Source organism: Nicotiana sylvestris, chromosome 6 (genome assembly GCF_000393655.2).
Source record: "Nicotiana sylvestris chromosome 6, ASM39365v2, whole genome shotgun sequence".
Classification (NCBI taxonomy): domain Eukaryota; kingdom Viridiplantae; phylum Streptophyta; class Magnoliopsida; order Solanales; family Solanaceae; genus Nicotiana; species Nicotiana sylvestris.
In genome coordinates this window covers 153,822,318-153,849,474 of record NC_091062.1, presented here as the reverse complement: position 1 = coordinate 153,849,474, position 27,157 = coordinate 153,822,318, and the positions used below count along the sequence as shown (strand labels likewise).

The 27,157-nt window shown below is 38.7% G+C and overlaps 2 protein-coding genes across 5 annotated transcripts; one reads left to right on the top strand and one right to left on the bottom strand.

Moving 5' to 3' along the window:
* Window positions 1-11,572: 11,572 nt before the first annotated feature.
* On the top strand, window positions 11,573-22,313 carry LOC104246945 (protein CELLULOSE SYNTHASE INTERACTIVE 3). 4 transcript variants are annotated; one of them, XM_009802857.2, is made up of 8 exons: window positions 11,573-11,700; window positions 12,093-12,319; window positions 12,838-12,939; window positions 13,509-16,572; window positions 17,355-19,899; window positions 20,700-21,154; window positions 21,295-21,411; window positions 21,623-22,313. In XM_009802857.2, the coding sequence occupies exons 3-8, from the start codon at window positions 12,875-12,877 to the stop codon at window positions 21,785-21,787; spliced, it is 6,411 nt and encodes a 2,136-aa protein (XP_009801159.1). In that variant the 5' UTR covers window positions 11,573-11,700; window positions 12,093-12,319; window positions 12,838-12,874; the 3' UTR covers window positions 21,788-22,313. The 4 variants fall into 4 exon arrangements, with proteins under 4 accessions (XP_009801159.1, XP_009801158.1, XP_009801161.1 ...); XM_009802856.2 differs by having other exon boundaries at window positions 12,093-12,324; XM_009802859.2 differs by lacking the exon at window positions 12,838-12,939.
* Window positions 22,314-22,433: 120 nt separating this feature from the next.
* On the bottom strand, window positions 22,434-26,693 carry LOC104246944 (replication factor C subunit 3). The gene is made up of 9 exons (XM_009802855.2): window positions 26,446-26,693; window positions 26,143-26,359; window positions 25,526-25,605; window positions 25,280-25,439; window positions 24,962-25,043; window positions 23,834-23,963; window positions 23,667-23,730; window positions 23,524-23,592; window positions 22,434-22,885 (listed from the first exon to the last, which is right to left on the bottom strand). Exons 1-9 carry the CDS (start codon window positions 26,624-26,626, stop codon window positions 22,786-22,788), a joined length of 1,083 nt encoding a protein of 360 aa, XP_009801157.1. The 5' UTR covers window positions 26,627-26,693; the 3' UTR covers window positions 22,434-22,785.
* Between the last annotated feature and the right edge of the window lie 464 nt (window positions 26,694-27,157).

The following is a 27,157-nucleotide window of genomic DNA, read 5'->3' as shown; positions in this document are numbered from 1 at the left end:
GCACAGGTCGGCAAAGCTCTTCAGGCACTTGTTAGTCGATTGCCTGCTGCGCCACCTACACCAACTCCTAATAATAATACATTGGAGAACCCCCGTTCTGGTCTTGATAATTCTGGAAATGGAGCAACCCCCAGTGAACCACAAGAAGGGGGACCAGGTAATTTAAATAATTCGTATTTGCAAAATTTAGTACTAACCTTGCAGAAACAGCTTAAGGAACAAAATGAGCGTATTGAACAAATCCCTGGAGTTCCACCTGTAATAAAAGGAGTAGACATGGACAAATACTCACAACAACCATGGAAGCCTAGTGCTGCTCCCCTTCCAATTCCGAAAAAGTTCAAAATGCCTGACATCCCGAAATATGATGGTACTACAGACCCACGTGACCACGTAACTGCATTTACAACCGGCGTAAAAGGCAACGACTTGACCAAACAAGAAATTGAATCAGTATTGGTCAAGAAATTTGGAGAAACACTCACCAAGGGTGCATTAACCTGGTATTCTCTTTTATCTGAAAATTCTATTAATTCTTTTGCTGAGCTTGCAGATTCTTTTATTAAAGCACATTCGGGAGCACAAAAGGTTGAGAAAAGGATGGAAGATATTTTCAAAATCAAACAAGGGGATTCGGAGTTGCTTAGAAACTTCGTTGATAGATTCCAGCGTGAAAGAATGACTCTACCTCGTGTGCCTGACAATTGGGCTGCTATAGCTTTTGCAAGTAATTTAAATGACAAAAGTTCTGAAGCCACGAGACGACTCAAAGAAAGTCTTAGAGAATTTCCTGCAACCACATGGAATGATGTTTACAACAGGTATAGCACGAAGCTGCGAATCGAAGAAGATACCGTACCTAAGCTCCATCATGAAGAAAGGGGCGGTACCCGAAGGTCAGAAACCAAAAAAAAATCAGGTAAAAACAGGTACGATCCATATATGGGACCCGCAGGAAAGGACCCACGGTCGAAACAAGATAGCCAGCAATATGATCAAAAATCAAGGAATCGGAATTCTGGTTCTTCTTCAAAGTTCAGGAATGATCGGAACAGACAAGAATCACGAGATGATGACAGGAGTTTAAAGGCACGATTCGGTGGATATAATTTTAATGTCTCTACCTCCGAGCTCGTAGCTGTTTTAAGAAGCATGGGAGATAAGGTACGGTGGCCAAAAGAGATGCGGTCAAATCCAAGTAGACGCAATCCGGATCATTGGTGCGAATTTCACAACGATCACGGGCACAAAACTTCAGAATGCAGATTCCTGCAGAGTGAAGTGGATCATTTATTAAAGCAAAGGTACCTCACTGAGTTATTTAGTGAGAAAGGAAAACAAGCTTATATGAAAAACAGACAAGAGCCACCACAACCTCCTTCACCCAAAAGGACAGTGAATGTCATAAGCGGGGGAGAGGACATTCACGGCGTAACCTATACAGCCTCCAACAAGGTTTCTAAGGTAACAATTACACACGGGAAAACGGGTGCGGCAGGTCCTTGAAAATGAAAGTATTTCATTTGATGACGCAGATACCGAAGGAGTAACAACTCCACATAATGACGCACTGGTAATATCTTTACTTGTACATGATACTAATGTAAAACGAGTTTTGATTGATCCAGGGAGTTCTGTAAACATTATATTATTAAGGGTACTACGAGAAATGCAAGCTGAAGACAAAATGATACCCAAGGCGCACACCTTGTCAGGCTTTGACAATTCAAGTGTAGTAACAAAAGGTGAGGTATTTCTAACAACTTTTGCTATGGGTGTTGTGAAGGAAACTAAATTTCAGGTAGTTGATATGGAAATGGCCTACAATATGATCATGGGGAGACCATGGATACACGATATGGACGTTGTCCCATCAACTCTACATCAGGTTATTAAATTCCCATCACCATGGGGAATTTGCCAAATTCGTGGGGATCAGCAGATGGCTAAAAGTGTCAACGCTGTAACAAGTACGAGCGCCGAGAATAAAGAAAAGTAGCAATTACAGGAAACAATTGAAGGTAAAAAAGATCAAACTTCAACTGAACAGGAAAAGACGGATTTGGACTCAAGACCTGACACAATTCAAGAACCTGAAGAAAATGAAAGCATCAAAACGACAATTGAAGATCTTGAGGCAGTGATGTTATTTGATCAATGGCCTGAACGGAAGGTTTATGTCGGGGCCAATTTAAGCACGAACATGCGAGGTATGATAATCGAATTTTTAAAAGCTAACTTAGACTGCTTTGCTTGGTCCCACGCTGACATGACAGGTATTCCACCAAATGTGGTAACTCACAAAATCAATGAGGACCCCTCTTTCACACCAATAAAGCAAAAGAAACGGAAACAAGGTGCTTTCAAGAGCCAGGTGATTCAGGAGGAAGTCCAAAAGTTATTAAAAATCGGATCAATCCGTGAGGTAAAATATCCTACTTGGTTAGCTAATACGGTGGTCGTACCCAAGAAAAATGGTAAGTGGCGTGTTTGTGTGGATTATACCGATTTAAATAAAGCCTGTCCAAAAGATTCATTTCCCTTACCGCATATAGATCAACTAATTGATGCAACTGCAGGTCATGAACTTTTAAGTTTTTTAGATGCATACTCAGGATATAATCAGATTAAAATGGATCCTGGTGATGAAGAAAAAACTTCTTTCATCACAGACAGGGGGACTTACTGTTATAAAGTAATGTCCTTTGCCCTCAAAAATGCTGGGGCAACCTATCAAAGGTTGGTCACCAAAATGTTCCAAGAAAATTTAGGGAAAACGATGGAGGTATATATAGATGATATGCTTGTCAAAACCCAGCAATCTCACGACCATGTTTCTCATCTATCTGTTACTTTTGAAATTTTGCGAAAATTTAATATGAAACTCAACCCAGAAAAATGTGCATTTGGGGTTGCATCAGGTAAGTTTTTGGGTTTTCTTGTTTCTAATCGTGGTATTGAAGTGAATCCTTCTCAGATCAAAGCAATAGAAGAAATCCCGGATATACTTACTAATAAAAAGGAAGTACAAAGATTAACGGGAAGAATTGCAGCTTTGGGGAGATTTATTTCCAAATCCTCGGAAAGGTGTTTTAAGTTTTTCTCTGCACTTAAAAAGCAAGATCATTTTGAATGGAATGAAGATTGTCAACAAGCTCTTAGAAATTTGAAAGCTTATTTGTCAAAACCACCGTTGTTGGCAAAACCGAAGGTGGGGGAAAAACTTCTCATTTATCTGGCCGTATCTGAAGTCGCAGTAAGTGCTGTTTTAGTCCGCGAGGACCAAGGTAAACAATCTCCTATTTATTATGTAAGTAAGTCCTTATTGGAAGCTGAGACACGATACCCACAGCTAGAAAAATTAGCATTAGCTTTGATCATGGCATCTAGAAAGTTAAGACCTTATTTTCAATGTCATCCCATTGTAGTTGTTACTGCTTTTCCACTTCGAAATATTTTGCATAAACACGAACTTTCAGGAAGATTAGCAAAATGGGCTATAGAACTAAGTGAGTATGAAGTTATTTATCAACCCAGGACCGCTATAAAGTCTCAAGTACTAGCTGATTTCGTGGCTGATTTTAGCCAGGGGATGCATTTAGAAGCAGAAAAAGAATTATTAGTTTTTAATGGTGCGAACCCGGGGACTTGGGTTTTATACACTGACGGTTCATCTAATGTAAAAGGGGCAGGCTTAGGAATAGTCCTCGTACCACCTGCGGGTGAGACCATTAGACAGGCTATAAAATGTCATTCTATAACTAACAATGAAGCAGAGTATGAGGCTGTAATTGCAGGTTTAGAATTGGCACGAGAACTCGGCATAACACAGATTATAATCAAGAGTGATTCTCAACTCGTGGTTAATCAGATGTTGGGGACTTATACAGCCAGAGAGTCACGAATGCAAGAATACCTCGCAAAGGTACAGGAGTTAATAAAGCAATTCCAAACTTGGAAAGTAGTGCAGATCCCAAGAGATGAGAATGTAGAGGAAGATGCTTTAGCTAACCTTGCATCCGCAGCAGACGTGGCAAACAATACAGATGCTTCAGTCATACATCTATTTCATTCTGTTCTTGAACCTGATAAAAACGAGGTAAATTTTAATCATCTAACATGGGATTGGAGAAATGAAATTGTTGCCTTTTTACAGCACGGAACCGTGCCTAATGACAAAGGAAAGGCTTACGCGCTTCGCAAAAAAGCTGCACGATATTGTTTATATCAAGGTAATCTTTATCGAAAGATGTTCGGCGGACCACTAGCAAGGTGTCTCGGTCCCTCTCAAACCGAATATGTCATGAGAGAAGTACATGAAGGACATTGTGGGAATCACGCAGGAGGACGGTCACTGGTAAGAACGTTAATTCGCACAGGATATTATTGGCCTAAGATGGAAGAAGAGGCAACCAGTTTCGTGTCCAAATGTGATAAATGTCAAAGGTACGGCAATAATATGCACAGACCAGCTGAGTTACTACATCCTGTTTTAGCCCCTTGGCCCTTTATGAAATGGGGAATGGATATCGTAGGTCCACTTCCACAAGCAAAAGGTCAGGTAAAATTTCTACTTGTACTTACAGATTATTTCACTAAATGGGTGGAAGCAGGGGTATTTAAACAGGTACGAGAAAAAGAAGTTAAAGACTTCATATGGCAAAATATAATATGCCGCTTTGGAGTACCAAAAGAGATCGTGTGTGACAATGGACCACAATTTATTGGAGCACAAGTTACAGAATTTCTTCGAAGTTGGCAGATCAAAAGAATAACGTCTACGCCATATCATCCAGTGGGGAATGGACAAGCAGAATCAACTAACAAAGTTATTATTAATAACTTGAAAAAGAGGTTACAAGATTCAAAAGGTAATTGGCCTGAGGTGTTACCTGGAGTACTATGGGCTTATCGTACAACGACCAAAACAGGCACTGGAGAAACACCATTTTCGATGGTTTATGGTACGGAAGCCTTAATTCCAGTTGAAATAGGTGAGCCAAGCACACGATACGATCAGGCAACGGAGGAATCTAATAATGAAGAGATGCGGGTTAGCCTAGATTTACTTGAAGGAAGAAGAGAAGCTGCTTTGATAAGAATGGCAGCACAAAAGCAAGTAATAGAACGATATTACAATAGGAAAGCACGCCTCAGATTTTTCAAAATTGGGGACTTCGTGCTTAAAAAGGTGTTCCAATCTGCAAAAGCTGCTAACTCAGGAAAGCTAAGTCCAACATGGGATGGACCATACAAAGTCCGTGGCATTGCGGGAAAAGGAGCATACCAGTTGGAAACAATGGATGGTAAAGTTTTACCCTCACATTGGAATGTTGTCCACTTAAAAAGATATTACTTTTAAGAAAGTACCTACGGTCAGGTATCATCATGTTAAAATTTCTCTCTTGGTTTATTAATATTTTACTAACGATTTTAGATGCTAGGCAAAATATCCTAACTCGTGCCAAATGATGAGTCACAACCTGCAAGGCAAAATGGAGTATTCTTAAATTCCTAGCCCAGGGTTACAATTAATCTGATGGAAATACACACGAGTTAGGCAGTCTTCATCTATAATCGCACCGTCGAGTCCCGTATATCTTTCTGTTTCAGGAAAAGGGCCAAAGTAAAAGAAATAAACAAGTGCTCGAGGCTTCATACTTCACCGCTCAAACACTTGGGGGACTACATATTATACACAGATATGTGTAGAGAAACAAACAGATACGAGTATCGAACAAAAATCGGCTACAAAGAAGCAAGTGTTGAGAAAAAGTTACGAAGTCTTCAGCATTCATGAGAACAACAGAGTCATCTCTCAAACTCATAAACAAAGTCACCTCTCAAACCCTTCTTAACATGTAAAGATAGGGTCATGACTATGTACTGAAACAGGTTATGAAGAAAAACCTTGTTTATTTTATGTTATTTACAAATCTGTTACAAGAAAAACAGTTACGAGAAAGTTGTAGATGTATTGTAATACATGTAACAGTCAAACACTTGTTAAAAGTTTATGAATAAAAACTTGCCAAAGTTGTTTCATACAAAACGTGTGTTTTCCTATTACTTTCATCGTATTATAACACCATTATGAAGTTGAGACGTCTTCTTCATTAAGTGTCGATAAAATAAAAGGGCCCTCTTTTATAAGCCTCATGTTAATAAGTCATGAGAAGTATCATAAAGCATTTTCAAAGGATAAAAATGCTAAACTATTCTATAAGTCCTAAATAAGTAAGGTAAAGGCAAGAATAGAACACATTGCAGTACTAACAAAACTTCTTAATATAATTAAAAAGACTAAGTAGAAACTTAGTCAATAAAAGTTTATACAAGTGCCCCATTATGATAACTGGGGACTTTCACCAAAAAATCCCTTAAAACTAAGGGATAAAACCATCATTCAATTGAAGGGGTTAGCGCATCAGAAGTTGCAATATTAATTTCACTTTCAGCCATAGGCACGGTGGCAACTTCTGAAGAAGCAGTAACAAGAACGGTTTCAGCTGAGCTTGAAATGTTAGGATCAACGAGGGAAGCAAGAGTCACGGAAGCTTCAACTTCCACAGACTGAGTCATAGAAGTTTCACCCTCTGAAGCTGGAATTGCAACATTTTCAGCTGAAGCAGGAATTGTAATCCCAATTGTTGCAGTATTCACTTCTTCATTTAAAAGTTCTTCTATTCCAGGAACTTCAAGTGCAGGAGAAGGAGTATCAGCAGACTGTTGGCTTTTCTCGATGGTATCTATGACTTTGGCCAGTTCAGACTGCAAGTCAAAACCTTCTTGAGCAGCTTCCGTCAAAGCATCACGACGAGATTTCAGGAAAGCCCAACTCACTTCTATGTTAAAATTTTCCTCTAGAAGTCCATATTCCTTTTCCCACATAGCAAGATCGTTTTTTAAGATTTGATATTCAGCTAAATGGGAATCAAGGGAAGCTTCAAGAGAAGCATGAGAACTCTTCAAGGCATGAATCTCGTCAGAAGAAGTCTGTAAGTCAGCCTGAGCTTGAGTCAAGCTTTGCACTAACTCTCCTGCATATTCTTCCTTCCTAGCCAAAAGTGCCTTCAGCTCTCTAACTTCTTCACTAGCCCTGGATAATTGTTCTGACAAAGAGCATTCCAAAAGCTCTTTGTCTCTTTTCAATTGGCTTGAAGAGGCTTTGACAGTTGCCAGTTCAGAAGTTAAACCACGGTTTTGCTGCTCCAGGAGATTTTTATCTTCTTGCAACTCCTCTATGGTCCCTTGAGCATTCTCGAACTGCTCCTTCCAATTGGTTGCTTCAAGCTGGGCTCCCCTAGCTATTTCCTCGGCCTCGTGCATAGTCTTTTCAGACTCACGAGCTCTTCTTTCCAGTAGGGAAATTCTTCCCATTAATTCCGTGCCAATAAGGTTAGCCTACAGAGGTAAGTCATGGAAATGAGAGATTGAAGATAATTTTAAAAAAAACTTGTTGGTAAAAATACCTTCAAAGTAGAATGAACTACGTCATTCATCAGAGTTAAGCAGTTATGGCTCTCCATCTTCTTCTTCTCGATATCTCCAATTAGAGGTTCGAGCCAAACATCGGCTCTGCCGGTCTTCCTCAAGAGGCTATGATTGGTAGGAACCTCCAAAGTAACACTTCTCATAGTCATACTTCCACTGCTAGAACCTGTGTCTGTATGATGAACAGAGGGAAGAGGAGCAGTGGAAGGAATGGAAGGAAAAGATGTAGAAACCAACACATGAGCGGAAGTAGGTGCGGTAGAAACAGCCAAAGGAACGGATATAGGAGCGGTAGAGACTGGCAAAAGAACGGAAGTCGTCAAAACTGGTAACGAAATACTTACAGCTGGCAGATGAATGGAGGAAATAGGAACAAATAAGGAAATAGGAGCTTCATCAAAAACAGGGCCGAGCTCGCCACTCCCAAAACCACTGTCAAAAAGATGCTGAATTGATTTATCATTATCTCTTGGTTCGGTGTCCTCATCAGATTGAATCAAAACAGGCTCGGTGGCGGAGGTACGAGCAGGAGTGTTTTCAATTTCATCATCAATGATTATTCGTCTCCTGATCCTCGGCCTGGTAATTAGGGAGGTACTCTCCTCTTCTTCTTCAGAACTTTCCTTTGTAGCTTTCCTTTTATGCAGCAAGGCTCGAGCCTTATCCAAATCAAGAGCAGCATTCGCAGACATACGAATGGCCATAGCTACTTCAGCCGTCATTCCTCTAATGCCAAATCCTGATTAAAGGATGGATATACATGATTAAAGTTGAGGAAAAAACGCTTAACATGTAAAAAAAATTATATAAAAGGGGGGATACCATGTGTTTTGACTTTCCAGCCATGTAAGGAAGAAATTGATTTCCAAGTTCTCTGCTCCCTAGAAGCAATCTTCAAAAGTGAGTCTACCCAACCACGAAAGTTGGGAATAGGTTCCACATCTCCCATGGTTGCTACAAAAAACCAAGAAGGGACGAGATTGAAAAACAACTTTCTTTTGAAATTCTCAAAAGTAGGTACGGTAAATAAAAGGAAACCTACGTTCAAAATTCCACTTCTCAGGGAAGGGAATATTTGCTTCACCAATCAAGTCCACTGTACGGACAGCAACATAACGGATATACCATCCACGATCTTTGTCATCCTCAGGATTTACCAAAACCTTTTTGCTCCTTGCAGTTAAGGTAAAAAACTCATGGCGTATTAAGTTAGGATGGTATAGATGAATGAGGTGAGAAAAGGTGAAATTGACATTGGCCTTGGAAGATAAATATCTCAAACAAGCCACTGTTCTCCACACCAATGGACCGATTTGGGCCAAACAAATTGTAAAGAAACGACAAAAATCGAGAATAACTGGGTCAATCGGAGGATTGAAACCTAAAGTGAAGGGGTAAGTGTAAACAGAAGAATACCCACTTCTAAAAGAGGAAATTCTTTGATTTGGGGAAGGAATTGACATTCGGAGACTATCCTTCCAGTTACAATCTCTTCTTATGGTGGGGATTGTAAGCTCGGTTACTATTGTTGGGTAAGTATCGGCTCTTTCTAAATTTTTAATTTGTTTTTGAAGAGACGTTTTGTCACTTTCAAAAGACAAATCGCCGGGAACTATATCATCAACTGAGGGTTCTTGAGAAGTATCAAGAATTTCCCTACTTTTAGAAGAAGGGGCTTTTGGGATAGAACTCCTTGAAGAAGAACCAGAGGAGCCGCCTCGCGTAGATTCTAACCCTGTTCGAAGCCTACCTCCTCCGCCTCTTCTGTGTCTAACAGGGGCGTTGGGGAATTGATCTAGAATTGGAACTTTTTTACGGTTAGGGTTTGAAGAAGACATTGTTAAGAAGGAAGTATGTGCTGAAGATTTGTGAAGAAGACAAAGGAGGACAAAGTTATGTGTAAAATGGGAACCGTCAACTTTTTAAGTGTAATGATGAAAAGCCTATAATAAAGGCAGCTATCACTTCGTAAATAGTGAGAGTGAAGAAGTCTCGAAAAAGAGTATGAATAGTGGAATCAATTAGAAAATGACACATGGGCAGAACATTAAATGGAAATGACTGATGAGACGTTAGCACTGTCATGAGCATTAATTGTGGTAAAAATTCCTTTTACATGAAGATCCACTTCCCAATTATTTAATTGATAAAAAAAATGGAAAGTGGGGGACTATCTGTATTGGGAAAAAACTGAGTTTATATTAAAAGATGATGTGGCATGACACGTGGATTAGTTAAATGGTCAAAGCGCAGCAATTGACTAAGAGGCACGGATGGAAACAGCCACGGGAAGAAGAATTTAAATAGGCACGAGACAACGTATAGATACGAGTCTCGTACCAATTTAAATTATCTACAGCCAACGGATAGAAGGCATTGAAAGCAAAGATCTGGTGACAGAAAGGAGTCCAAATTCATTATTAAATACTTGATACGTTATGAAATCGGTATTTAATAGGAATGATTGTATAACGGCTTATTTAATATCATTTATTACTCATGATTATATCATTAAAGCTGAGGCTTCATTCATTTACCTAGAATTATCTATAAAAGGAAGAAGTATCATCATTTGTAAGGACACGGAATACTATTGAGAATTTATTGAAATATACATCTATTTGCTTCTTTACCATCGTTCTCAAAAGTATTTTATTTTTGTCTCCTGATTATCAGTAACCCGAATTTCTTTTTAGCTTTGACCAAAGACTCAGATTTTTGGTTAAACAAATTGGTTCCGTTACCGGGAATCTGATAATTTAACATCACTATACATTGGTCAGGATTATCTATTGTTAGCATCATTAATAACAAAATGATTCTTCCTTGGTTTTGTTCATAAACTCGGGATGCTCTCTCGATCAAGCCTTAAAATTGACTTCACTGGTTTCAATAATAATGTAATTCTCAGGCTTTTCCTGTAATTAGCTAGCTGGTCAGCAGCCATATTGCCTTCTCTGTGAATATGGACAAAAACAAAATTACCACTGCTACAGAGATTGACAATCTGATCAATGATGTGCCGGATATGCTAAGGAGCCTTCTATTTATAGTTAAATACTTTATTTCTCTGTATTAGGTTACTTGTATATTTTTGTTCTGCGCCTTGAATTACCGTTTGAGAGTAAACTGATATTGACATCTTAAAGTTAAATCACGGAATAGCGGTTTCTTCTCTTCTTCTTTTTCTTAAAAATATAATATAATAATCTCAAATTTTATTAAAATCGACTTTTATCATTTCTATCGATAAATACTTATATAAATAATTTTACAAGATCCTTTCCTATTTTCTGTTTTGGAAGACTACAAATACGTATAGCTAGGATATAACATTTTATTATTTTCTTTCTCAAATTGGTTTATAGTGATTATTTATATTTCTTTAATAATTTGTTTCTATTTTTGTTTAAGCAAAACGAAGTGTTGTACGATTGCCATAAACTCTCGTCATTTAACTATAAGAAAAGCTATATTTACATATTTAATCTATCGAAAGAACTATAAAATTTAGTATCGTCCAGAATAGATACCAAAGTATTTATGAATTATTTTTCATCATATCAGCACCTTCTGTAGAAATTAATGGCCTCTTTATGCATTGCACTCATGACGTACCCAAATCTTAAAGTGCAATTGAAGGATCACAAAATTATATTTTAGGATAATAGAATATTAGATAACATCTCTTGCCAAATTCAATGCCTTGTACTCGTCAAATACCTAAATATTAAGCGTCATTGAACAACAGAAGAAGACTAAAATCTCTATAAATTACGTAAAGTTATTTCGAAATACATACCATATATGAAAGAAATGAAGCAATTATTATGAGATTAAAAAAAAATACAGTTAACTATAGCGAGTATCAAAAGGAGAAAAGGTTTGATTATCAAAGAGAGTTGTTCTGCATACATTCAGTTATTTACCAGACATCTATGTATATGTTAACTTATCTTATTAATTTCCTTAAAATTTTGAAGTAATATACTATATGTATAATATTGCCAGTAAGTTAAAAATGAGGGGAAAATATAGGCGTAAATAAATCACCCCAGGAAAATGAAAGACACGGAGAGAGAAGAAAAACAGAATACAGAGTCTCTCTCTCTCTCTCTCCTATTTTCTCTCTGTCTCTTTCTCTCTCTACACCTTCCTGTTTCACTCCATTGTCGATGTTCTTCTTCAACACTAAAATTTCCCAAGGTAGTTTTTTGGCCACTATTTTCTCGAATTATCTTTTTTTTTTAAATTATTATTTCATGTCTTGAGGAGAATTCAATAAATACAATTTCTTTTCCATTTAGTTTATAGAAGAATGATCATTTGCTAGATTGTAGATTCTACAAAAGCTCTTCTCGTTCTCTCATCCATATATTTCTTTTTTCCAAATTTTTTTATAATTCGATTTGAGTTTCTATAATTACCGCAACATGACCAAATTAAATGCATTATAAACATTAATGTATGTGAGTTCTTCAATTTGAATATTTATATCTTCGTCACCTGCATGAATATAGTATATATTTTCGTTTTTGAAGATTTAGGTCTGAATTGCTGTTGATGCTTTCTACATTTTTTCGGGCTATGCAATGCAGATTTTCTGGCTAAAGCCTTCTTGTACCATTGGTTCACCTGTGCAACACCATACATATATGTAAAAAGATATTTCTCTGTATACATATATTTTGTGCATATACGTACATATTATTTATATGTACTTCTTAAATTGAGGGGAAATTTCGGTTATTTCCTGTTTTCAACCCCGGAGAGCGAGCAACAGAGGACGGAGCTGAATTTGGCAGCATTATAACAATTTTTGGAGGTGAGGTAAATATGCAAAATTCTTTCTTATACCTTTTTTTTTTACCTTGCATTGTTTAGCATTTTCTGGAATTTTAATTTAAGCGTCGCTTTTGTGTTTTTAAGTAGATTTCTGGGATTTTATGTTAGTGAAATGGTATTTTTGTGGAATAACTGGACTATGTGGGAATTTGGAACTTCATCATTTTCATTATAATAGCAGAGTGAAATTAGAATATTTATGCATGGAGCAATAAAAATGGAAATTTTAATCCTTTGAAAGAGAAAGAGTGATTATGAAATTTTTGGGGTAAGAATGATTATGAAACTTGTGTGAGTTTCTTGTCATTCTTCTTCCACTCCCCTTCTTCCTTTCCCCTCTTTTTCTCTTGCTCTTCTACTTTCTGTTTCCAGTGAAGAACTTCTGAGATAATGTATCGACACTTTTCCATTCTTTGTTGAAACTTACACATATTTTGTGCATATAGTAACCAAGCTAAAGAAAACGTTTCATTAACACAAAGTAGTTACACTTTGTAGGAAACCACAAAAGTGTCTAAGTGGAGGCTTGTTGCTAATGTCAAAGTTTTCTCTCCCTGAATTAAGGGACAAGAAATTTTCATCCTCTTCTCAGAAGAGCAGGTTTCTTCCTCTCTTTACTGTGTATTCTAGCTGCACTTTTGTACTTCTTGTGGTTATAGTCTTATAGATTTGTTAAAATAAATTCCTATATTTTACCTGGATAGATAGACGGTATTAGTATCTCGCAGCTGTGCTTTCTAAATTCATCTTTTGTTCCCTTGTGTGGAGCTTAGAGCAGAGGTAGTTATAGAGTACTTTCGGCGCGACGCATAGATTTATGTGTAAAAATCCATTAAAATTGCAAAAAAAATAGTAGTTATAAACCCATAATTTTAAACGATATAATGGGTTTAATGCAAAGAACCTTAAAGATTAAACTCATAGAGCTTAAATCTTGGATCCCCTCTGGCTTAGAGACACCTAGGGTAGAGACACTTTGAGCATCTGGCATATATTGGCGACAAAATTTTATGACCTCTCAGTTAATTTCTCAAAGAAAATTTCACTTCCGCATAACTTGGTTTTTTTTATCCTTTTCCATGAATTTATGAGGCATAATATGAATTATTTTAGAACCTATTGAAAAATATGAGCTATCTGGATAATTCAAGGGTGTTATTTACTTTCAGGGAGTCCAATGAAACTGCAGAAATGGATGATCCGGAAAAGACACTGTCAAGGGTTACTCAACTTATTGATCAGTTGCATGTGAATCAATCATCCGAACACGAAAAAGAACTTACTACAGCACGTCTTCTAGGCATAGCCAAAGCAAGAAAAGAAGCACGATATTTTATTGGTTCACATGGCCAAGCAATGCCGCTATTCTTATCAATTCTCAGAAATGGAACTCCTTTGGCAAAAGTCAATGTAGCTTCAACCTTAACTGTATTGTGTAAAGATGAAGACATACGGTTGAAGGTGCTTCTAGGTGGATGTATTCCGCCTCTACTTTCACTTTTGAAGTCAGATTCAGCTGAAGCAAGGAAAGCAGCTGCAGAAGCAATTTTTACGGTGTCAACTAGTGGAGCTTCAGATGATCATATTGGCATGAGTATATTCATTACGGAAGGTGTTGTACCAACTTTGTGGGAGCAGCTGAATCCAAAACAGAAGCAGGACAAAGCAGTGGAAGGATTTCTTATTGGGGCTTTGAGAAATCTTTGCGGTGATAAAGATGGACATTGGAGGACAACACTAGAGGCTGGTGGAGTGGACATTATTGTTAGACTTCTTTCTTCTACTAGTGTTTCCACTCAATCAAATGCAGCTTCTTTATTGGCCCGTATGATGCACGCATTCAGTGATAGCATCCCAAAAGTAATTGATTCTGGAGCAATCAAAACTCTCTTTAGCCTATTAGCTCAGCAAAATGATGTTTCTGTACGTGCCAGCTCAGCTGAGGCTTTAGAGATTCTTACTTCAAAATCAGCCAAAGCAAAGAAAGTTGTTGTTGACTCACAGGGTGTCCCAGTACTTATAGGAGCTGTTATTGCTCCTTCTAAAGAAAGAATGATAGGTGAGGGAGGAGAGAAACTTCAGCGGCATGCAATACAAGCTTTAGCCAATATATCTGGCGGAATGTCTCCTCTGTTACTATATCTGGGTGAGCTTGCGCAGTCTCCAAGGTTAGCTGCTCCAGTGGCTGATATAATTGGAGCACTTGCTTATGCTCTTAAGGTCATTGAGCACAACGCAGAACAAGAACCGTTTGTTGCGACAAAAATTGAGAATATTCTTGCAATGCTCCTAAAGCCACGGGATAATAAGTTGGTTCAGGAACGTCTTCTTGAGGCTATGGCAAGCCTTTATGGCAATGCTTATCTGTCAAAACTGGTCCACCAACCACAATCTAAGAAGGCTCTTATTGGGCTCACGACAATGGCAAGTGGTGATGCACTAGAGTATTTAATACTCTCCCTATTACGTTTATGCTGTGATGGAGTGACTGTTTGGGAAGCAATTGGAAAGAGGGAAGGAATTCAGTTACTGATATCACTGCTGGGGTTATCCAGTGAACAGCATCAAGAGTATGCTGTTGAAATGCTTGCAATACTAACTGACCAAATTGACGAGAGCAAGTGGGCAATTACTGCTGCTGGTGGGATTCCACCACTGGTCAAGTTACTTGAAATGGGGTCTCAGAAGGCTAGGGAAGACGCAGCACATATTATTCATAACCTTTGCTGCCATAGTGAAGACATTCGTGCCTGTGTTGAAAGTTCTGGAGCTATACAGGCGTTATTGTGGCTTCTCAAAAATGGCGGATCAAAGGGGCAAGAAGCATCAGCTAGGGCTTTAACAAAGCTAATCACAGCGGCTGATTCAGCTACCACTAATCAATTGTTAGTGTTGCTCCTGGGAGATTCACCAAGCTCAAAGGTCCATGTAACTAAGGTGCTAGGACATGTGCTTACCTTGGCATCTCACAGTGACCTTGTGAATAAAGGTGCTGCTGCTAACCAAGGGCTAATGTCGCTTGTCCAGGTTCTTAATTCCTCAAATGAGAAGACTCAAGTCTATGCTGCCTCTGTCCTGGCAGATGTATTTAGCTCTCGACATGATATTTGTGATAGTCTAGCAACAGATGAAGTGGTTAATCCTTGCATGAAACTTTTGGGTAGCAATTCTCCAGCTGTTGCAACACAGTCAGCTAGGGCGTTGCGTGCTTTATCCCATCCATCAAAAGCAAAATCTACAAACAAGATGCCTTATATTGCTGAAGGGCATATAAAAACATTAATCAAGCTGGCCAAAACAGCATCCATTGATTCTGCAGCTACCGCAATGGCTGCTTTAGCCAATCTGTTGTCTGATCCAGAGACAGCTGCGCAAGCACTGGATGAAGAGGTTGTTTCAGCTTTGACAAGAGTTTTAGGAGAAGGATCGTCAGAAGGTAGGAGAAATGCGGCACGTGCCCTTCATCAGCTGTTGAGGCATTTTCCGGTGGAAGATGTATTCAACGGAAGTGCTCAATGTCGATTTGCTGTTCTTGCTATGGTGGAATCATTAAAGGAGATGAATGTTGATGGCACTGATGCTGCAAATTCTTTGGACGTTATTGCACTTTTGGCTAGGACAAAACAAAGCACAGATTCCACTTACCGACCATGCACTGCCCTTGCTGAAGTTCCATCTAGTTTAGAGCCTCTTGTACATTGCCTTTGTGAGGGATCTCCCCTTGTCCAAGATAAGGCAATAGAAATTCTATCTAGGCTTTGCGGAGATCAACAGGTTTCGCTGGGTGAGCTGTTAGTATCAAAATCAAGGTCTATAGGTGCATTGGCTGATAGAATAATGAATTCCGGCACTCTAGAAGTAAGAGTTGGTGGAACCGCATTGGTCATTTGTGCTGCCAAGGAGCACAAAGTTCAGTCAATGAATGCACTTGATGCATCTGGATACCTGAAACCTCTTATATATGCATTAGTTGACATGATGAAACTGAACTCTACTTGTTCTTCCCTAGAAATTGAAGTCAGAACCCCTAGGGGCTTTACAGAAAGAACTCCATTTGGAGAAGGAAATGAGTTTGAGGTTCCTGATCCAGCAACAGTTTTGGGAGGTACAGTTGCCCTTTGGTTGCTCTCAATAATATCATCATTTCAAGTCAAGAACAAATCCACTGTTGTGGAAGCTGGCGGACTTGAGGCCCTTGCTGACAAGCTTGCAAGACATAGTTCCAATCCACAGGTATATTTTATGCCATTATTGGTATTCTTGGTGTTTGATTTTTCGCTCTTTTTGGCCCATTTGTGTTGTGTGAATGCCTCATAAAGATTACTAGAGTTGGCTTTCCACTTTGGGAAAAATAAGTTGTTGATTGGCGTCAACTATTTTTTTCCTTCCAATTTTTGAGCTTTGCGCCTGTTGGTTCTTCTATAGGTTGGCTTTTGATAACATACTCTTTGACTGTCTGTGGTCATCAGAGTGAAACTGTCTAAACAAGTCAATAATCCATTCATTTCACTATATCTGGGATTTTTCTCAAAACAAAAGTTTATTTCATTACTTCTAGTCGCCTTCCATATTAGTTATATAATAAATGTGCATGGAGGAAGTAGTACTGGCTATATTTTCACCGAGTTCCTGCTTTGAGAATCATTATAAGAGCAAAATATCAGAAATGCAGATTTTCATCTTCTTTCTATTAGCTTCTCTGTCCTTTTCCTGTTTTGATATTACATTGAATCACCGCTTAGTTACTCTTGATGTGTGCTAGCATTTATAACGCCACTGGAGTTGGTAAAATGGAAGACTTTTCCCAGCAACCTCATGCATAAGCCACCCTCTCTTATTGCACAGAGAGATATCAATGGATTCAGCTAATAAAATGAGTAAAAGATGGATAATAGAGGACATCGCTTTCAGTGTCACCTTCATTCAATTTAATCCTTTGGAAGTAATCTCGGTTCTCATGATTTGGTTAAAGTTTATATTTGGTCACCATACTGAAGCGATATTTGTCATGGCAGGCAGAGTATGGAGATGCAGAGGGCATGTGGATCAGTGCACTGCTATTAGCTATATTATTCCAGAATGCCAACATGATATCCTCTCCAACAACCATGCGCATTATACCTTCCCTTGCACTTCTTCTGAAATCAGATGAAATGATTGACCGATTTTTTGCTGCTCAGGCAATAGCCAGTCTTGTTTGTCATCGGAACAAGGGAATAAATCTTGCTGTTGCAAATTCAGGTGCAATCACTGGTCTAACAAGCTTGATTGGTTACATTGAAATAGATATGCCAAATCTTGTTGCTCTATCTGAAGAATTTTCATTAGTAAGAAACCCAGATCAGGTTTCTCTGGAATTCCTCTTTGAAATTGATGAAGTGAGAGTTGGTTCCAATGCACGCAGGACCATCCCTTTATTGGTAGATCTGTTAAAACCACTTCCAGATAGACCAGGTGCGCCCCCATTAGCTGTTCGTCTCTTGACCCAAATTGTAGATGGTAATGATGCAAATAAATCAATCATGGCGGAAGTTGGCGCACTGGATGCTCTAGCGAAGTACCTATCTTTGAGCCCTCAAGACTTGACTGAGGCAACAATCTCTGAACTACTGAGAATTATATTTAGCAATTCTGATCTTATTCAATATGAAGCAGCTGTTAGTTGCTCTGTTCCACTGATTGCTGTCCTACGTTTGGGGTCAAGGAGTGCAAGGCTGAGTGCTGCGAGAGCTTTAGATGAACTTTTTGATAATGAGAACATTAGAGATTCTGAAGCATCAATTCAAGCAATTCAGCCTTTGGCTGACATGCTTGATGCTGCATCAGAAAGTGAACAATATGCTGCCCTTAGTTCCTTGATCAAGTTGACTTCAGGAAATGAATCAAAGGCAGCAGTGATGTCTGATGTAAATGGGAATCCTCTTGAGAGTTTATACAAAATTCTGTCTTCGTCTTCTCCAATGGGATTGAAAAGTGATGCTGCTGAATTATGCTTTGTACTTTTTGGTGATCCAAAAATCAGAGCATTGCCTATTGCTTCTGAATGCTTAGAGCCCCTTATACTGCTTATGCAATCAGATGTAGAAAGAGCAGTGGAATCAGCTCTTTGTGCTTTTGAGAGGTTGTTGGAAGATGAGCATCTGGTGGAGCTTGCATCAGCTTATGAGCTTGTTGATATTCTGGTTCATCTGATTTCTGGATCAAACCATCGGCTCATTGAAGCGAGTATTTTTGCACTTATTAAGCTGGGAAAAGACCGAACTCCACGCAAGTTGGATATGGTGAAAGCAGGAATAATTGAAAATTGCCTTGAGCTACTCCCTACTTCATCCAGTTCCTTGTGCTCCACAATTGCAGAACTCTTCCGTGTCTTGACAAATAGTAGTGCTATTTCGAGAAGTCCATCTGCTGCAAAAATCGTAGAACCTCTCTTTACGCTTTTGCAGCGGTCGGATTTTGGATTGTGGGGACAGCACAGCGCTTTGCAAACGCTAGTAAATATTCTAGAGAAGCCACAATGTCTTGCAACTCTAAAACTTACTCCAAGCCAGGTCATTGAGCCTCTGATTTCCTTTCTCGAATCCCCAGCTCAAGCTATCCAGCAACTTGGGACCGAATTGCTATCCCATCTCCTTGCACAAGAGCATTTTAAGCAAGATATAACAACAAAAAATGCAGCGGTGCCCCTTGTGCAGCTCGCAGGCATTGGCATTTTGAATTTACAGCAGACAGCAATTAGTGCTCTGGAAAGTATCTCATTAAGCTGGCCAAAGGAAGTTGCTGATGCCGGTGGAATTTTTGAGCTTGCAAAGGTTATCGTTCAAGATGACCCCCAACCTCCTGATACATTATGGGAGTCGGCGGCTATGATTCTCTGCAATGTCCTACGGTCTAACTCTGATTACTACTTCAAGGTTCCCCTGGTGGTTCTTGTAAAGATTCTGCATTCAACAGCTGAGAGCACTGTTACTCTTGCACTTAATGCTCTGATAGTTCATGAAAAGACTGATTTATCAAGTGGTGAACTCATGGCTGAAGCTGGTGCTGTAGATGCTCTTTTAGATCTGCTAAGATCCCACCAGTTTGAAGAAGCATCAGCAGGACTGCTTGAAGCTCTATTCAACAACGTCCGAATACGAGAATTGAAGGTATCTAAGCATGCAATAGCACCTCTGTCACAATATTTGCTAGATCCACAGACTGAATCGCAGTCCGGAAGGCTTCTTGCTGCTCTCTCACTTGGTGATCTCTCCCAGCATGAAGGACTTGCTAGAGCAAGCGATTCTGTCTCTGCCTGTCGAGCACTAATAAGTTTGCTTAAAGATCAACCAACGGAAGAAATGAAAATGGTGGCACTTTGTGCTTTGCAAAATTTTGTCATGCACAGTCGAACCAACAGGAGAGCTGTCGCAGAAGCAGGTGGAATATTAGTAGTTCAAGAACTGCTTCTATCCCCTAATTCAGAAATTGCAGGGCAGGCAGCTCTGCTCATAAGATTTTTATTCTCAAATCACACACTTAAAGACTACGCATCAAATGAACTTATCAGATCTTTGACAGGTATTTTGTTTATTCAATAAATATTCTTTCCTTTTTTCATTCAGTGATTCTTTGAAGCATGTATAAATGCCACCAGTTGTGTCGAATATATTAACATGAGTAGCAAATAGAATTGCACATGAAATCTATGGGGGCCTAATTGAGATGAACATCATATGCTTAACACTAGAAAGGGTCTATAGACCTAATTCTGTGTAACCATATTTTTCCCAAGGATGTGAAACTTTTTAAATTTAAGTGTCCCTTCAAGTTGAAGTTGTGTTCAGGCCCTTACAGAGAGTCAAAGCTTCTCAGCATCACCTAGGAAGCGATCAATAGGCCATTTATAAGTTGGCTTTCCAAGATCGAGGACCATCATGGGATTGTCGGAGCGCGAAACTAGCAATACTACTCACTCTGCTTAATCCTTTTTACTACTTCAAAGGACAGCATAACTGCCAAAAGGAAAATTAAAGGAGAACGGGAGAAAATAGAGCTGAAACCTGAAGCTACAAAATAAACCAGTATTTGAAAATAACTAGATGTATGATGTTTTCTAGGCACTGTATTTGTTCCCATGCTATACTTTTACATCCACCATTTCAACTGAAGCAGTAAATCATTCTGATTCTTAAATTTGACGCATCAATTTTCCAAGTGTAGTTCTCCAGATAATTCGAGCAACAAAAGTGCAGATTTTCTTGCTTGCTTTTTTGTTCTGTTCTTATTATTCAGTATGTTCTAGTTCAGTCATGGACAGTTGTACAAGTGTTCTTTGCCAGCTTATCCGCCTAAAACATTTGCAATACATTGGTATGCAGCTGCGCTAGAGAAGGAAGCCTGTGCCACAGTAACTACTAATGAAGAGATCTTGACGAGCATCTATATTATATTCTCTAATTTTCCCAAGCTCCAAATTTCTGAAGCTGCAACCCTTTGTATCCCTCATCTGGTGGCAGCATTGAAATCTGGTAGTGAGGCTGCTCAGGATTCAGTGTTGACCACATTATGCTTACTCAAACAATCCTGGTCAACCATGCCAATTGATGTGTCAAAATCTCAAGCAATGGTTGCAGCTGAAGCGATTCCCATCCTACAAATGCTGATAAAAACTTGTCCACAAGGTTTCCACGAAAGAGCAGACAACCTGCTACATTGTTTACCAGGTTGTTTGACTGTCATCATCAAGCGTGCAAGCAATCTAAGACATGTCATGGGAGGAACAAATGCTTTTTGTCGATTGACTGTTGGCAATTGTCCAGCACGACAAACCAAGGTAATGAGTCAGCATTGTAATTGTTGATGAAATATAAGGTTTTTGTTATTCATCAATCTTAAGTATTACAGAAAAGTTCTTTTTCCAGTATGAGATTCTAATGCACTACACTTCATTTTAACAATCTGGTATATTATCAGGTTGTGAGTCGCAATACATCCCCCGAATGGAACGAAGGATTCACATGGGCCTTTGACATTCCACCGAAGGGACAAAAGTTGCAAATTTTGTGCAAAAGCAAAACTACTTTTGGAAAGGTAATTAGTTTTATTTACGGAGTGTCCTAAAGTTAACATCCAATTCAACTCCAACTACAATGTGCAATAAGGTCTGATTGTACTGCTATGAATAGTTGGAGACAAAGATATGCAAAAGGCAGCAAATAAATACTATTAGCTGCAGCTCTCAGTAGGATGAGATGAGCGTAACCAATCTCTCACAATTTTGACACAAATTGCTATTTTTCAGACGACGCTTGGCACTGCAACGATTCAAATTGATAAAGTTGTGAGTGAAGGCATACACAGTGGTGTTTTCAGCCTCAGCCATGATCGCGACAAGGATGGCTCCTCCCAGACTCTAGATGTTGAGATAACCTGGTCCAATAGGACGTCTCATGAACGTTTGAAGTGAACCGAGACTGTTATTATGCTACTTAAGGCCCCGTTCAGATCTGGAGTTGGCAACCCCTCGATAGAGCATGAAGAGAAGTTATACAATTCCATAATGAGCATAAAGAGAAGTTAGATGATCCCATAACGAACAACAATCTCTTCGCTTCCCAGGCTAATGCAAGAGGGCCATGGATATCTAATGAAGGTTCAGTTTTGTAGTACTGAAAGCATTACTGCCCCTGGTGTTAAAAACTTCCAGATATTTGTGACAAAGTCAGGGAGAAGTTCTCGTGGTATAATGTTTAAGTCTTGGCTATTTGAGCACCACGTTGTACAGATTACCTTGTAGCTCTTAGCAGAGTATAAATATCAAGTAGAGATCTTGAAAAGAAAGCACCATCCGTTTTGGCTCACAAATCGGTTGCTTTAATGGTTAGTGTACATCCCACCATTGTATTTACCAAAGCAAGCCTACTGCAAGAGCCAAAGCTTGGTCCTAGAACAGGAAGGCTGGATTTCCAAAATGGTTCACGGGTTTCATTTTTTCATCTTTTCTTCCGTATGAGTCTTTCAAGCAAAATATATCACTATATCCTTTCATCACTAATATGCGCTCACACAATATGGAATATGGTCATTTTCCGCTTAGGGCTAGCAACAAAATGGAATATGAAATGTTCCCCATGTAAAGTTAGCAAGGCTCCACCCAAAGCACAAATTATCCAGACAGCATTGCTCGGAATATACAAGCACAGAATATACAAGTTAAACGGGAAAACAAACCTCAAAATGCAGCAAAGCTTGTAAATAAATTAGCTAGCATACAAGAGCGCCTAAGCTCTTGTCTGCACAATCAGCACCAGTAGAACATTTGCTCTTTACAACTGGAGGAACTTTTCTACTGTACTACCTTAAGAAGCTTTAAAACCCACGCTCTCAATATTTTGCATGGCGAAAATCTTAAAACATCACAAATTTTTCAGCCGGTAGAGCAAACCACCAGGTTGTCCAGCACAATTACTTCGCAGCTGCAACAAGTGCAGATCTTGCTCGTGTAAAAGCAGCAATCAGTGATCCAAGCTGCAACTTATCATTGCAACCAAAAGTCAACCTATACCTGCGAACCAGAAAATGCACTTACTTACACAGTGCTGTAGGAAAATCTAGAGAACATAATTCAATTAAATTTCTTGACAAGGAAATTCAATTAAATCCCCAACAAAGACGGCGGACGAAAGAATAAGGACATTAAGCCCATTTCCAAGAAGGAAATATTTAACATGTCAAAATAAATACTTAAAAGGAATAGAAATTGTTCACATTGCTTTTATAAATCTATTATGTACTCCCTTTAATTTTTCATATAAAACCGCTGAAGACTACTTTTTCCCGGACAATGATGACTACTTTTGGCAAATAATTCTTTCTAAAAGCAAACAGGTTTTTTCACTCCTTTTTCTGCAGCAGGATTGTGAGTGACCAGTGGGGTTCGAGACAGGCTCAATGCACCCTTCTGAAGCCAGAGAATCCATAATAGTAGGTCGCCTGGTTAAAGAAATATCCAATTCCATCTTATGTAGCGTAATAATTTAGCTACAAGTTCCACAGATAAACTTGGTCGACATTATAAGTGGGAGTAAAAGAGAAAATTGACCGTAAGCTAGCCTTCAATTCTATGGATCCACCGGCAATGCTACTCTAGCACAAGGCAAAGGCAATAAACAATCAAAAAGAAAGGGGACCTGAGATACATACTCAATATTAGCCATCTCATTGATCAGCTGAACCCGAACATTTGGCGGCATTTTAATTTTGAAGACAAACCTGATGTTTATACGAGCACAGGTGAGCTAAACCAAATAATTGTTACAGAAGAGCCAAAAAATATGTGAACTTACATGGTTACTTCTCTCACGATATCCACCAGAGCCAATCCTTTTCTTGTCTTGATTTCTGATATTCCTATTAACAATTATTTACAAAAATAAGTTAACAGGCTAAATGGACCAAAGGACAGATAGATAAAATGGACCGAATTACAGATAGAATGGACTCATTGGAATACGTTTGCAACTGAGAGCAAAGGGTTCATTCAGAAGCCAGTAAGAGATCTGCTCAATGTCCTTGGGCAATGGGTTTCCAGTGCACAGATACACAGCTTCTTCTGTAATCTGCTGAGAAGCCATGTGCGTTGACTGCATAAAGCTGAAAGTTAATGACAGTGAATCCTAAAACAAATAATAGTCCACTTGCCTGAAGAGAAACGAACTAAATAGCTGCTTAAAAATTTTCTTGCATGGGATTAATAGCACATCGAGCACCTTACAGTTTTCCAAAAACAGTCTCCCATTTTTCTGAGTCAGTATAACAAAACCGATGTATATGGTATATCAATGCCAATCAAGAACTAAACTGATTCAATATTGTTAGTTAAATGATGTAGTTGCAGTTAATCTAAGTACTAGAGATACATATTAATTTTCATGCATGCCCGAAACAATATTATAGGTACGACTTCTTTATTTCACCAAGAACGTTCTCCTCCAGATAACTAACAGAGCATAATGTCCTCCTCACTGAAACCAACTGATAAAAAGTATATTGGAAACAATTTCATTTGTTAAAAAGGACATTAAACAAGCAAAGACCCCTCTCCCCTCAATCACCATAATTAGCTCACTACAGGTGTCACCTCTAGGCTCTAGACTCTATCATGGCCAAACAAGTCATCCTAAACTAGCCTCAAGCATAACATTACAAGATAGTTCTCGAGAAAAAAAGCTCAAGTAATGGGTATAAGTAACTAAAAACTTTCACTTCTTACATACATGAATAAGGTACAAGGAGTTACTTTTTGCCCCAGAGTTCTCCACAGGGCACAGCCCCAAATGTACGCTTGGTGAATTGCAGCTAATAAATTTTTATCTCATTTATAACTGCATGAAGATTAACAGCACCTCAAATAACCTTTCCTTCTCTTTTTTTTCCCTTTTACCTATAGCTCCAGAACTCCTTTTCTTTTTTTTCTCTTTCTGTGGTGGAAAGTGTGGTGCAAGCAAGACTAGGGGGGAGAGCAAAATTTCTACCAGAAGATTGCAAAAAGAAAACAAACTAACTGATTTCTAATGTGAAATCTCTGGCCACAATAATTCAAATCTACATATAACCAAGAAAAAAGATGAAGAGTTTGGACCTGCAGAATGTTTAAAGCTTTTCGCATATCACCATTGCACAGTCGTACAAGTGCCTTTAAACCACCCTCAGGGACATCAAGCCTATAACAAAACAATGTGTTAGATTAACAAAAGAACAAAATGGTTGCCTATGCTAAATAGAGCAAAAAGTATCTATGACCTATTTTCAGAATATTTCCAATCACTACGGCAGTCACCCACCACAGAAGAGTACAAGGTCACTTTTGCATTACCAACTTTCCAAAGGAACTGAGCAACATGAAGTAACGCAGAATATTACAGCAATGAGTTGACTTCGAAGATAAAATGGAACTCACCTTTCAGCCTCAATAACATGTTTCAGCCGCTCAGATACATGAACTGCATCAAGTGGAGCAAACCTAAACCGTGTACATCGTGATTGTAGGGCAGGAATAACCTTATTGACATTGTTGCATATCAGTGCAAACCTAGTGTTTCTTGTATATTTCTCAATAACTGCAAAGGAAATTATCCCCCAGCAATCAGCTTTGCAAGAATAACACATATATTAAGTTCACCATGAGGAAGAGGTTGTCACTTGCCTCGACGCAGGGCAAACTGTGCATCCTTTGTCATTGCATCTGCTTCATCCAATAGTACTAGCTTCACTGCTGACTTAGCACTAAATGAAGACAAAAATCAAGCTCAAATTTACTTCCCTCAAAAGTAAAAGTGACACCTTAACTCATTTGGTATATGTCCCATTTTTTCATCTTTTAGTCTCACAAAAATTCCACAGACGCAACGAGAAATAATATGAGAACACCACAAGTCTGAGTGGAGACCAAATTGGTAAAGTAATGTATATATACACAGTGGCAGATCCAGTATTTGAACTTATGGGTTATAGTTGAAAATTCTACCACAAACCCTTTAATTTAGTGGGTTCCAAAATCTATTATTTGTACTTATTTAGTTAACTTGTTAATGCATATATGGATATGAGCTAAAGTTACAGGGTTCAAATGGATCCATAATTTCTACTCTACATCCGCCCATGCCTATACTTGTATATAAGTGCTCAGAGTTGAATGCAAAATTGTTCACTTGAATCTTAATAGAACAAATTCTCTAAGTAATTGATAACCAAGTAAAAGACCACTAAAACTTGCACCACCATTCAAATACAAAAAAAAAAAGGATTAAAGAGGAATTTTACCCAAAGGAGATGCTCTGAGTACTAGCAAAATCCTGAATCTGCTGGCGCACCACGTCAATCCCACGATCATCAGATGCATTCAGCTCCAAAACCATATTGTGCATCTGAGACCCATATAGCTTCCGTGCAAGCGCGAGAATTGTAGATGTTTTTCCAGTTCCAGGAGGTCCATATAGCAGCAAATGCGGCAACCTATTACCACTCGCTAGCCTATCAACTTTTGCCCCCAAAAAAACATCAATTACGAAATTTCATTCAGTCCAAAATACTAATAATTCGCAGAGATTAAGAAACGTAACGTACTGGTTTCAACTATATCGCGATGAGCAGCGACGTCAGAGAGGGACTGAGGACGAAACTTTTCGACCCAAGGAACTGCTTTGGGGTCAGCTGTGGAGCTTGAAAAGATTATGTTTTTACCCTTGTTTGGTTTCGTGTCGATTTTGTCATCGTCGATATCCATTAACGAGATTGGCTCCGCCATTTTCAGCTATACTTCAGTTCTCTCGCTCTTCCTTAAACCCTAGGATTTTATTTCAAGAACAAATGAACAGTGGTGATATTTGGACCGGCGGGTCAAGTTATTGGCGCCAATTAGTTTATTTCTTTTTCTTTTTCCTTTTTTCTCCCTAGGCGCCAATGAGTTTTTGATGGACTTGTCTTTAAAAAAATTTGAGAAAAAAAAATCATTTATGTTATGAAATAAAAGTAATATAACAAAACCTAAATAAGAAACGGAGATAGAAAAAAGGAGTTTTTCACTTCTTCTAGTGTGTTTTTCCATTGCCATTTGTTGTCACGACCCTAAACTCGGACCCGGTCGTGATGGCGTCTCTCGTGAAGACAAGGCCAGGCGACACTTTCCCATTTCAGTTTTAAACAATTAACAATAAGAATTAAGTCTAAAACGTAATAAATAATCCAAAAGTAAGCAGTTAACAAAATATTTTGCGGAAAATAAACCCAATACAGCCCGATACCGGGGTGTCACTAGTCATGAGCATCTATCCATTCT